The 12,971-nt window shown below is 46.8% G+C and overlaps 1 protein-coding gene across 1 annotated transcript in view; it reads left to right on the forward strand.

Moving 5' to 3' along the window:
• The window catches only part of ryr1b (ryanodine receptor 1b (skeletal)), a 301,559-nt gene that overhangs the window by 103,750 nt on the left and 184,838 nt on the right, over positions 1-12,971 (forward strand). The window contains exons 29-33 of the mRNA XM_052469270.1: positions 1,936-2,065; positions 2,376-2,536; positions 3,839-4,004; positions 4,375-4,461; positions 6,193-6,419. Of these exons, the coding sequence (XP_052325230.1) occupies positions 1,936-2,065; positions 2,376-2,536; positions 3,839-4,004; positions 4,375-4,461; positions 6,193-6,419 (771 nt within the window). The remainder of the gene's footprint in view (positions 1-1,935; positions 2,066-2,375; positions 2,537-3,838; positions 4,005-4,374; positions 4,462-6,192; positions 6,420-12,971) is intronic.

Consider the following 12,971-nt stretch of genomic DNA (forward strand, 5'->3'; position numbering starts at 1 on the left):
TGTGTAGAGGAGAACAGAGGGTTAGTAGTGACTGATGAGGATGTGTAGAGGAGAACAGAGGGTTAGTAGTGACTGATGAGGATGTGTAGAGGAGAACAGAGGGTTAGTAGTGACTGATGAGGATGTGTAGAGGAGAACAGAGGGTTAGTAGTGACTGATGAGGATGTGTAGAGAACAGAGGGTTAGTAGTGACTGATGAGGATGTGTAGAGGAGAACGGGGGGTTAGTAGTGACTGATGAGGATGTGTAGAGGAGAACGGAGGGTTAGTAGTGACTGATGAGGATGTGTAGAGGAGAACGGGGGGTTAGTAGTGACTGATGAGGATGTGTAGAGGAGAACGGTTGGTTAGTAGTGACTGATGATGATGTGGAGGAGAACAGAGGGTTAGTAGTGACTGATGAGGATGTGTAGAGGAGCGAGGGGTTAGTAGTGACTGATGAGGATGTGTTGAGGAGAACAGAGGGTTAGTAGTGACTGATGAGGATGTGTAGAGGGAGAACGGAGGGTTAGTAGTGACTGATGAGGATGTGTAGAGGAGAACGGGGGTTAGTAGTGACTGATGAGGATGTGTAGAGGAGAATGGAGGGTTAGTAGTGACTGATGAGGATGTGTAGAGGAGGACAGAGCGTTAGTAGTGACTGATGAGGATGTGTAGAGGAGAACGGGGGGTTAGTAGTGACTGATGAGGATGTGTAGAGGAGAACGGAGGGTTAGTAGTGACTGATGAGGATGTGTAGAGGAGAACGGAGGGTTAGTAGTGACTGATGAGGATGTGTAGAGGAGAACGGGGGGTTAGTAGTGACTGATGAGGATGTGTAGAGGAGAACGGAGGGTTAGTAGTGACTGATGAGGATGTGTAGAGGAGGACAGAGGGTTAGTAGTGACTGATGAGGATGTGTAGAGGAGAACGGGGGGTTAGTAGTGACTGATGAGGATGTGTAGAGGAGAACGGAGGGTTAGTAGTGACTGATGAGGATGTGTAGAGGAGAACGGAGGGTTAGTAGTGACTGATGAGGATGTGTAGAGGAGAACGGGGGTTAGTAGTGACTGATGAGGATGTGTAGAGAGAACAGAGGGTTAGTAGTGACTGATGAGGATGTAGAGGAGAACAGAGGGTTAGTAGTGACTGATGAGGATATGTAGAGGAGAACAGAGGGTTAGTAGTGACTGATGAGGATGTGTAGAGGAGAACAGTGGGGGTTAGTAGTGACTGATGAGGATGTGTTTGAGGAGAACAGAGGGTTAGTAGTGACTGATGAGGATGTGTAGGAGAACAGAGGGTTAGTAGTGACTGATGAGGATGTGTAGAGAACAGAGGGTTAGTAGTGACTGATGAGGATGTGTAGAGGAGAACGGAGGGTTAGTAGTGACTGATGAGAATGCGTAGAGGAGAACGGAGGGTTAGTAGTGACTGATGAGGATGTAGAGAACAGAGGGTTAGTAGTGACTGATGAGGATGTGTAGAGGAGAACAGAGGGTTAGTAGTGACTGATGAGGATGTGTAGAGGAGAACAGAGGGTTAGTAGTGACTGATGAGGATGTGTAGAGGAGAACAGAGGGTTAGTAGTGACTGATGAGGATGTGTAGAGGGAGAACAGAGGGTTAGTAGTGACTGATGAGGATGTGTAGAGAACAGAGGGTTAGTAGTGACTGATGAGGATGTGTAGAGGAGAACGGGGGGTTAGTAGTGACTGATGAGGATGTGTAGAGGAGAACAGAGGGTTAGTAGTGACTGATGAGGATGTGTAGAGGAGAACGGGGGGTAGAGATGAGGATCATTAAGGATACGGAATAGCAGAGCCGTAGAGCCGGGGGGTTTATTTCAGTCAACGACAGCGAGAAGATCAATACATCAAATAGAATGTGTTCTCTTATCTGGTTATCTGGTTTACACAAAGGAAAATAAATGCTCCGTTTCTCCACTGTGTGTCCAGGTTGTTTGCTAGGGCTAAGAAGGCAGCTACCATCAACCCTCCCCCAACCCCTCCCTTGGTGCCGCGGTTACAGCAGGACGTGGTCCCAGATGACAGAGATGATGTGGAGATTATCCAGAATACCACCACGGTGAACACACACACGCACGCACACACACGCACGCACGCACGCACACGTGTACACACACGTGTACACACACACACACACACACACACACACACACACACACACACACACACACACACACACACACACACACACACACACACACACACACACACACACACACACACACACACAGAGGACAGGCAATCCTGGGAAGGAACATTTTTAAATTGGAACCCCGGGAAGGTTTACTGGAGTTCCATATTCTTAGATTTCCCAGCATGCACCCTAACCCTGAACGCCCCCCCCCCCCCCCCCCCCCGTATATCTGCAGTACTACTACTCGGTGAGAATCTTCGCTGGCCAGGAGCCCACTGGGGTGTGGATCGGCTGGGTAACCCCCGACTACCACATGTACGACCCCAACTTTGACCTCTCCAAGGTCCGGAACGTCACCTTAACCGTTGGAGACGACAAGGGCAACATCCACGACAGGTAAGTGACATCACACGTCGACCTGGAGGGACACTGTATGTTTCACTGTTTCTGTGTTTACAGTGAGGGATTTCTAGAAACACATTGTCTCTTTGTCCCTACAATATGATTTTTTTTGTAGAAACAAAGTACTGAGCAGCTCACATTTATAGAAAGAAGCTTTCTATTTATTTATTTTATCTGAACCTTTATTTAACCTTTATTTTACTAGGCAAGTCAGTTAAGAACAAGTTCTTATTTTCAATGACGGCCAGGAACAGTGGGGTTAACTGGTCTAGGAACAGTGGGTTAACTGGTCTAGGAACAGTGGGTTAACTGGTCTAGGAACAGTGGGTTAACTGGTCTAGGAACAGTGGGTTAACTGGTCTAGGAACAGTGGGTTAACTGGTCTAGGAACAGTGGGTTAACTGGTCTAGGAACAGTGGGTTAACTGGTCTAGGAACAGTGGGGTTAACTGGTCTAGGAACAGTGGGGTTAACTGGTCTAGGAACAGTGGGGTTAACTTGGTCTAGGAACAGTGGGTTAACTGGTCTAGGAACAGTGGGTTAACTGGTCTAGGAACAGTGGGTTAACTGGTCTAGGAACAGTGGGTTAACTGGTCTAGGAACAGTGGGTTAACTGGTCTAGGAACAGTGGGTTAACTGGTCTAGGAACAGTGGGTTAACTGGTCTAGGAACAGTGGGTTAACTGGTCTAGGAACAGTGGGGTAACTGGTCTAGGAACAGTGGGGTAACTGGTCTAGGAACAGTGGGGTAACTGGTCTAGGAACAGTGGGGTTAACTGGTCTAGGAACAGTGGGTTAACTTCTACCAGAAAGGAGCAGTGGGTTAACTGGTCTAGGAACAGTGGGTTAACTGGTCTAGGAACAGTGGGTTAACTGGTCTAGGAACAGTGGGTTAACTGGTCTAGGAACAGTGGGTTAACTGGTCTAGGAACAGTGGGTTAACTGGTCTAGGAACAGTGGGTTAACTGGTCTAGGAACAGTGGGTTAACTGGTCTAGGAACAGTGGGTTAACTGGTCTAGGAACAGTGGGTTAACTGGTCTAGGAACAGTGGGTGAACTGGTCTAGGAACAGTGGGTGAACTGCCTTGTTCAGGGGCAGAAGGACAGATTTTTACCTTGTCAACTTGGGATTCAACCTTGCAACCTTTCGGTTACTAGTCCAATGCTCTAACCACTAAGCTTCCTGCCGATCCAATGAAGCATAGTAAATCAAATTGCAGGTGTAATAACTGCAATATGGTCTGGAGCAGAGAGGTCATGGATGCTCGTAACAGGTTATAACTGGTCTGTGTCTACAGTATGAAGCATAGTAACTGCTACATGGTGTGGGGAGGAGACTTCGGCAACAGCTCCCAGCAGGCCAGGTTCAGCCAGGAGGACACTGTGGTTGGCTGCCTGGTCGACCTGGCAACAGGCCTCATGACATTCACAGCCAATGGGAAGGAGATAAACACCTTCTACCAGGTGTGTGTGTGTGTGTGTGTGTGTGTGTGTGTGTGTGTGTGTGTGTGTGTGTGTGTGTGTGTGTGTGTGTGTGTGTGTGTGTGTGTGTGTGTGTGTGTGTGTGTGTGTGTGTGTGTGTAGTATCAGGTGTGTGTGGTGAGACTCCTATGTTGGCTATGCCACGGAGGATGACTGGCGGTGAGTTGTTGTTGACAGAGGTATTTTGTTGTTGTTATTGTTGTTGACAGAGGTATTTTGTTGTTGTTGAGTTGTTGTTGTTGACAGAGGTATTTTGTTGTTGTTGAGTTGTTGTTGTTGTTGTTGACAGAGGTATTTTGTTGTTGTTGAGTTGTTGTTGTTGTTGTTGACAGAGGTATTTTGTTTCTTCCAGGTGGAGCCCAACACAAAGCTGTTTCCTGCTGTGTTCGTCCAGCCCTCCAGTCAGAACATGGTACAGCTGGAGCTGGGGAAACTCAAGGTCAGAATCCTCCTCCTTCTTCCTTTTCTTCCACATCCTCCTCCTCTTCCTCATACTCTTTCTCCTCCTCCACCGCTTCCTCATGTTCATCCTCCTCCTCCTCCTCTTCCTCAACCTCTTTCTCATGTTCATCCTTCTCCTCCTCCTCTTCCTCAACCTCTTTCTCCTCCTCCACCTCTTCCTCATGTTCATCCTCCTCCTCCTCCTCCTCTTCCTCAACCTCTTTCTCCTCCTCCACCGCTTCCTCATGTTCATCCTCCTCCTCCTCCTCCTCCTCTTCCTCAACCTCTTTCTCCTCCTCCACCTCTTCCTCATGTTCATCCTCCTCCCCTCCTCCACAACCTCCTGCTCCTCCATATCCTCCCCCTCCCTTTCCACTCCCTCATCCTCTTTCTCCGCCTCCTCCTCCTCCATATCCTCCCCCTCCCTTTCCACTCCCTCATCCTAAAGTACTCCATACTCACACGTCTGACCTTGTCCCATTCTCTGAACCACACCATTCTCCTTTCTATTCTGCTGTTGTCTCTCCTGAACCTGTCACTATGAGTTCCTGTTCATAATGACCATTCCACTACTGTTGTCTCTCCTGAACCCCTCATTGCTCTTCTACCAGAAAACCACTCCCCTTATTGCTCTTCTACCAGAAAACCACTCCCCTTATTGCTCTTCTACCAGAAAACCACTCCCCTTATTGCTCTTCTACCAGAAAACCACTCCCCTTATTGCTCTTCTACCAGAAAACCACTCCCCTTATTGCTCTTCTACCAGAAAACCACTCCCCTTATTGCTCTTCTACCAGAAAACCACTCCCCTTATTGCTCTCCTACCAGAAAACCACTCCCCTTATTGCTCTCCTACCAGAAAACCACTCCCCTTATTGCTCTCCTACCAGAAAACCACTCCCCTTATTGCTCTCCTACCAGAAAACCACTCCCCTTATTGCTCTCCTACCAGAAAACCACTCCCCTTATTGCTCTCCTACCAGAAAACCACTCCCCTTATTGCTCTCCTACCAGAAAACCACTCCCCTTATTGCTCTCCTACCAGAAAACCACTCCCCTTATTGCTCTCCTACCAGAAAACCACTCCCCTTATTGCTCTCCTACCAGAAAACCACTCCCCTTATTGCTCTCCTACCAGAAAACCACTCCCCTTATTGCTCTCCTACCAGAAAACCACTCCCCTTATTGCTCTCCTACCAGAAAACCACTCCCCTTATTGCTCTCCTACCAGAAAACCACTCCCCTTATTGCTCTCCTACCAGAAAACCACTCCCCTTATTGCTCTCCTACCAGAAAACCACTCCCCTTATTGCTCTCCTACCAGAAAACCACTCCCCTTATTGCTCTCCTACCAGAAAACCACTCCCCTTATTGCTCTCCTACCAGAAAACCACTCCCCTTATTGCTCTCCTACCAGAAAACCACTCCCCTTATTGCTCTCCTACCAGAAAACCACTCCCCTTATTGCTCTCCTACCAGAAAACCACTCCCCGTATTGCTCTCCTACCAGAAAACCACTCCCCTTATTGCTCTCCTACCAGAAAGCCAATCCCCTTATTGCTCTCCTACCAGAAAACCACTCCCCTTATTGCTCTCCTACCAGAAAACCACTCCCCTTATTGCTCTCCTACCAGAAAACCACTCCCCTTATTGCTCTCCTACCAGAAAACCACTCCCCTTAATGAGATGTGTTTGACCATAACACCATTACGTCTTCTTCTCCTCTCAGAACATCATGCCAATCTCAGCAGCCATGTTCCGCAGTGAGCGTAAGAACCCAGTGCCCCAGTGCCCACCCCGGCTGGACATCCAGATGCTGACCCCCGTCATCTGGTCCCGCATGCCCAACCACTTCCTGGACCCAGAGGTCGGCAGGGTCAGCGAGAGACTGGGCTGGATGGTGGAGTGTACCGAGCCCCTCACCATGATGGCCCTGCACATACCTGAGGAGAACAGGTTAGATTACAACACACTGTCCATGCTAATCCTAACCCCTCACCATGATGGCCCTGTACATACCTGAGGAGAACAGGTTAGATACAACACACTGTCCATGCTAATCCTAACCCCTCACCATGATGGCCCTGTACATACCTGAGGAGAACAGGTTAGATACAACACACTGTCCATGCTAATCCTAACCCCTCACCATGATGGCCCTGTACATACCTGAGGAGAACAGGTTAGATACAACACACTGTCCATGCTAATCCTAACCCCTCACCATGATGGCCCTGTACATACCTGAGGAGAACAGGTTAGATACAACACACTGTCCATGCTAATCCTAACCCCTCACCATGATGGCCCTGTACATACCTGAGGAGAACAGGTTAGATTACAACACACTGTCCATGCTAATCCTAACCCCTCACCATGATGGCCCTGTACATACCTGAGGAGAACAGGTTAGATACAACACACTGTCCATGCTAATCCTAACCCCTCACCATGATGGCCCTGTACATACCTGAGGAGAACAGGTTAGATACAACACACTGTCCATGCTAATCCTAACCCCTCACCATGATGGCCCTGTACATACCTGAGGAGAACAGGTTAGATTACAACACACTGTCCATGCTAATCCTAACCCCTCACCATGATGGCCCTGTACATACCTGAGGAGAACAGGTTAGATTACAACACACTGTCCATGCTAATCCTAACTCTTTGTCATGAAGAACTGGTTAGAGATAAACTGCACACTACAGAGTTGGACTCAATTCAGTTTAGCAACATGTTGTCATAGACACTAAATGGGCCAGTTTCAGTGAATTACTTTTCAAATAGTTTTAATCGTTTTTTAAATATATTTTTTCAAATGCTGTAAACAAAACAATAGCACGACAGTTGATTGAGATGTTAAGGTATAGCTCAAGTTTTTTAAATACTCATATGGCAGTCATAGACACCGAAATACGTGGATTTGGGACTAAATAAACAATTACATTTGTAACGGTCATAAACAATTCTAATAAATGCAACAGTTGGTCAATGGATGAAGATACTCCAAACTTTTAGAATGTTTATAATCCAGATATTGATCAGATATTGATTTAGCGCATAAAACATTTTACTGCCACAGAAAAAATACTTTTACCGACTGCCTCGATTCGGTCACACGTAACACATTTTGAAATGGTGTTTTTTGACACTGGATAAAAGTAGAGACTCAGAGCTAGAAAATGGGTATATCATACACAGCAGTTGAGGAACAAGGAGAAGGTCATTCTGCTTTGAAAGTTGATAAACTTGTGACTTCCCACTTTTGATTGGCACTTGAATATGTTTCACCTACTGGAGAGCTCTTCTTTGTCTCCACCCATTCAGCATCGTTCACACCCTCTTAAGCTTTAGCCCCACCCTATGTCTTTAAGGATTCACATGTGAGGCCATCTGCTAAACAGAGGGAGTAAAGTAGTGTAAGTAAAAAACAACCAAAGATTTCAAGACTTGTGGTGAAAGTAGTAGCCTACAGTAAGTTAAAACTTCAGGTAAAAATACACTTCATCTAGTCCTTATCATTATCTAGTCCTAAATCCTAATCTGTCTTTGGTGCAGGTCCTGTTGTTCTTCACATCTCTGGTAAACACACTATATCAAATAAAAGTTTATTTGTCACATGAACAGGATACAGAAGGTACAGTGAAATGGTTACATGCAGAGTAGAAATTTCAACAACAGAAACTGTCCAGATAAAAGTATTTTATTCATATTTTATCATTATTAGATGACGCTAACCCAACACACTTGTCAAAATATAATAATAATAATAATATATGCCATTTAGCAGACGCTTTTATCCAAAGCGACTTACAGTCATTTGCATACATTCTACTAGGGTGGTCCCGGGAATCGAACCCACTACCCTTATTTTACAAGCGCCATGCTCTACCAACTGAGCTACAGAAGGACCACCGATGGGTGGTCGATGGGTCATGTGAAAGAAATGCTATAACCACCCTAACACCTATTTAATTAACCTTTATTAAACTAGGCAAGTCAGTTAAGAACAACTTCTTATTTTCAATGACGGCCTGGGAACAGTGGGTTAACTGCTTTGTTCAGGGGCAGAACAACAGAACAACAGATTTGTACCTTGTCATCTCGGGGATTCGATCTTGCAACCTTTACGGTTACTAGTCCCAACGCTCTAACCACTAGGCTACCTGCTGGTTACTAGTCCAACGCTCTAACCACTAGGCTACCTGCTGGTTACTAGTCCAACGCTCTAACCACTAGGCTATCTGCTGGTTACTAGTCCAACGCTCTAACCACTAGGCTACCTGCTGGTTACTAGTCCAACGCTCTAACCACTAGGCTACCTGCTGGTTACTAGTCCCAACGCTCTAACCACTAGGCTACCTGCTGGTTACTAGTCCAACGCTCTAACCACTAGGCTACCTGCTGGTTACTAGTCCAACGCTCTAACCACTAGGCTACCTGCTGGTTACTAGTCCCAACGCTCTAACCACTAGGCTACCTGCTGGTTACTAGTCCAACGCTCTAACCACTAGGCTACCTGCTGGTTACTAGTCCAACGCTCTAACCACTAGGCTACCTGCTGGTTACTAGTCCAACACTCTAACCACTAGGCTACCTGCTGGTTACTAGTCCAACGCTCTAACCACTAGGCTACCTGCTGGTTACTAGTCCCAACGCTCTAACCACTAGGCTACCTGCTGGTTACTAGTCCCAATGCTCTAACCACTAGGCTACCTGCTGGTTACTAGTCCCAATGCTCTAACCACTATTGGGCCTGGCTGGGTCACTATTGTCAAGATATGTACACATCTTCATGAAATACAGTAGATGGCTGTAGTCACCCTCAGACACAACTTTTGTTTAGACAAGCTAGCTAAACTAAACAATGAACCGGCATAATCTCAACTCATACTACTACCAACACAAACATTGTCATAGCCGCCCTATGGGACAGAGTCGTGTTGCTAGTCGGGCGGGAGGGTGCGGGCAGCAATCGGTTGAAGAGCATGCACTTCGTTTTACTTGCATTTAAAAGCAGTTGGAGGCCTCGGAAGGAGAGTTGTATGGCATTGAAGCTCATTCGGCGGTTTGTTAGCACAGTGTCCAAAGAAGGTCCAGATGAATACAGAATGTATACCATGTCTGAGTCTAACCTGGGCCACCAAAAAGTGGCTCCTTGCAAGACCTTTCATTTTGACCACGCCCCAGTGGTTTTCCCGTAGCTCCTTCAGTAGGCCCCTCTGTACAGTAGCCCGACACCACCTCTCTCTCATACCCCACAACCCACCATCACTTTCTCCAGGGAGCTCATCCCTTCACACCAAATAAGGCTTTAGTTCCGGACCAGTAACGTGGTTAGGTCACCCTGTCAGTGTGAAATGCTTCACCTTCGCCAAACCTTTGTCCTTGGTAGTTTCCCTGGCGACGTTCTTAGCTAAAACAGGGGAAGTACATCTAAAGATGACACTTCGATAGTTCGGATTGCGTGAAGCAAATGCAATTAGGCCTCTCACTACCGCCAGGCATCGTGTGTGAGATGACATCACCCACCCCGTTATGGTGAGGCATCACCAGCCAATATTACTGGCGTGTGTGTCTATCCTGGGGTCTATTATTATCTAGGGGTCTATCCTGTCTATTATTATCTAGTCTATCCTGGATATAGCCCCTGTTAGTCTATCCTGGATGTAGACCCTGTTAGTCTATCCTGGATGTAGCCCATTAGTCTATCCTGGATGTAGCCCCTGTTAGTCTATCCTGGATGTAGCCCTGTTAGTCTATCCTGGATATAGCCCCTGTTAGTCTATCCTGGATATAGCCCCTGTTAGTCTATCCTGGATGTAGCCCTGTTAGTCTATCCTGGATATAGCCCCTGTTAGTCTATCCTGGATGTAGCCCCTGTTAGTCTATCCTGGATATAGCCCTGTTAGTCTATCCTGGATATAGCCCCTGTTAGTCTATCCTGGATATAGCCCTGTTAGTCTATCCTGGATGTAGCCCCTGTTAGTCTATCCCCTGTTAGTCTATCCTGGATATAGCCCTGTTAGTCTATCCTGGATATAGCCCCTGTTAGTCTATCCTGGATATAGCCCCTGTTAGTCTATCCTGGATATAGCCCCTGTTAGTCTATCCTGGATATAGCCCCTGTTAGTCTATCCTGGATATAGCCCCTGTTAGTCTATCCTGGATGTAGCCCCTGTTAGTCTATCCTGGATATAGCCCCTGTTAGTCTATCCTGGATATAGCCCCTGTTAGTCTATCCTGGATATAGCCCCTGTTAGTCTATCCTGGATATAGCCCCTGTTAGTCTATCCTGGATGTAGCCCCTGTTAGTCTATCCTGGATATAGCCCCTGTTAGTCTATCCTGGATATAGCCCCTGTTAGTCTATCCTGTTAGTCTATCCTGGATATAGCCCCTGTTAGTCCCTGGATGTAGTTAGTCTATCCTGGATATCCTGGATATAGCCCCTGTTAGTCTATCCTGGATATAACCTGTTAGTCTATCCTGGATATAGCCCCTGTTAGTCTATCCTGGATGTAGCCCCTGTTAGTCTATCCTGGATATAGCCCCTGTTAGTCTATCCTGGATATAGCCCATTAGTCTATCCTGGATGTAGCCCCTGTTAGTCTATCCTGGATATAGCCTCCTGTTAGTCTATCCTGGATATAGCCCCTGTTAGTCTATCCTGGATATAGCCCCTGTTAGTCTATCCTGGATATAGCCCCTGTTAGTCTATCCTGGATATAGCCCCTGTTAGTCTATCCTGGATATAGCCCCTGTTAGTCTATCCTGGATATAGCCCCTGTTAGTCTATCCTGGATATAGCCCCTGTTAGTCTATCCTGGATATAGCCCCTGTTAGTCTATCCTGGATATAGCCCCTATCCTGGTTAGTCTATCCTGGATATAGCCCCTGTTAGTCTATCCTGGATATAGCCCTGTTAGTCTATCCTGGATGTAGCCCCTATCCTGTTAGTCTATCCTGGATGTAGCCTATCCTGGATGTAGCCCTGTTAGTCTATCCTGGATATAGCCCCTGTTAGTCTGGATCCTGGATGGATAGCCCTGTTAGTCTATCCTGGATATAGCCCCTGTTAGTCTATCCTGGATATAGCCCCTGTTAGTCTATCCTGGATATAGCCCATTAGTCTATCCTGGATATAGCCCCTGTTAGTCTATCCTGGATGTAGCCCTGTTAGTCTATCCTGGATATAGCCCCTGTTAGTCTATCCTGGATATAGCCCCTGTTAGTCTATCCTGGATGTAGCCCCTGTTAGTCTATCCTGGATATAGCCCCTGTTAGTCTATCCTGGATATAGCCCCTGTTAGTCTATCCTGGATATAGCCCTGTTAGTCTATCATTAGTCTATCCTGGATATAGCCCCTGTTAGTCTATCCTGGATATAGCCCTGTTAGTCTATCCTGGATATAGCCCCTGTTAGTCTATCCTGGATGTTAGTCTATCCCCCTGTTAGTCTATCCTGGATATAGACCCTGTTAGTCTATCCTGGATATAGCCCTGTTAGTCCCTGTTAGTCTATCCTGGATATAGTTAGTCCCTGTTAGTCTATCCTGGATATAGCCCCTGTTAGTCTATCCTGGTCTATCCTGGATGTAGCCCTGTTAGTCTATCCTGGATGTAGCCCCTGTTAGTCTATCCTGGTAGCCCCTGTTACCCTGTTAGTCTATCCTGGATATAGCCCCTGTTAGTCTATCCTGGATCCTGGTAGCCCTGTTAGTTAGTCTATCCTGGATATAGTCCCTGTTAGTCTATCCTGGATATAGCCCTGTTAGTCTATCCTGGATATAGCCCCTGTTAGTCTATCCTGGATATAGCCCCTGTTAGTCTATCCTGGATATAGCCCCTGTTAGTCTATCCTGGATATAGCCCTGTTAGTCTATCCTGGATGTAGCCCTGTTAGTCTATCCTGGATGTAGCCCTGTTAGTCTATCCTGGATGTAGACCCTGTTAGTCTATCCTGGATATAGCCCATGTTAGTCTATCCTGGATATAGTCCCTGTTAGTCTATCCTGGATATAGCCCTGTTAGTCTATCCTGGATATAGACCCTGTTAGTCTATCCTGGATGTAGCCCCTGTTAGTCTATCCTGGATGTAGCCCTGTTAGTCTATCCTGGATGTAGCCCCTGTTAGTCTATCCTGGATGTAGCCCGTTAGTCTATCCTGGATGTAGCCCCTGTTAGTCTATCCTGGATGTAGCCCCTGTTAGTCTATCTCGGATGTAGACTCATGTACATCTATCCTGTGACCTAAGTAAGTGACACTAGACTGAAAAGACGAGTCCCTGTTTACTCTTAGCCCACGTTTTTGCAGCCAACTTTAACACTGCTTCTATGTTCTCTAAGTGGTCCTCTGCCCGATTTCCCTGTGACATAAGAATGCCATCGAGAAAGCACACAACCCCAGGTAAAACCCTATAAGACCTGGCCCAATAATACGTTGGACTATAGCTGGAGCGCGTGATACTCTTGAGGCAGTCTACTCCTCTGGTATAAACCC

The sequence above is a fragment of the Oncorhynchus keta genome, chromosome 1 (assembly GCF_023373465.1).
Source record: "Oncorhynchus keta strain PuntledgeMale-10-30-2019 chromosome 1, Oket_V2, whole genome shotgun sequence".
NCBI classification, from domain to species: Eukaryota; Metazoa; Chordata; class Actinopteri; order Salmoniformes; family Salmonidae; genus Oncorhynchus; species Oncorhynchus keta.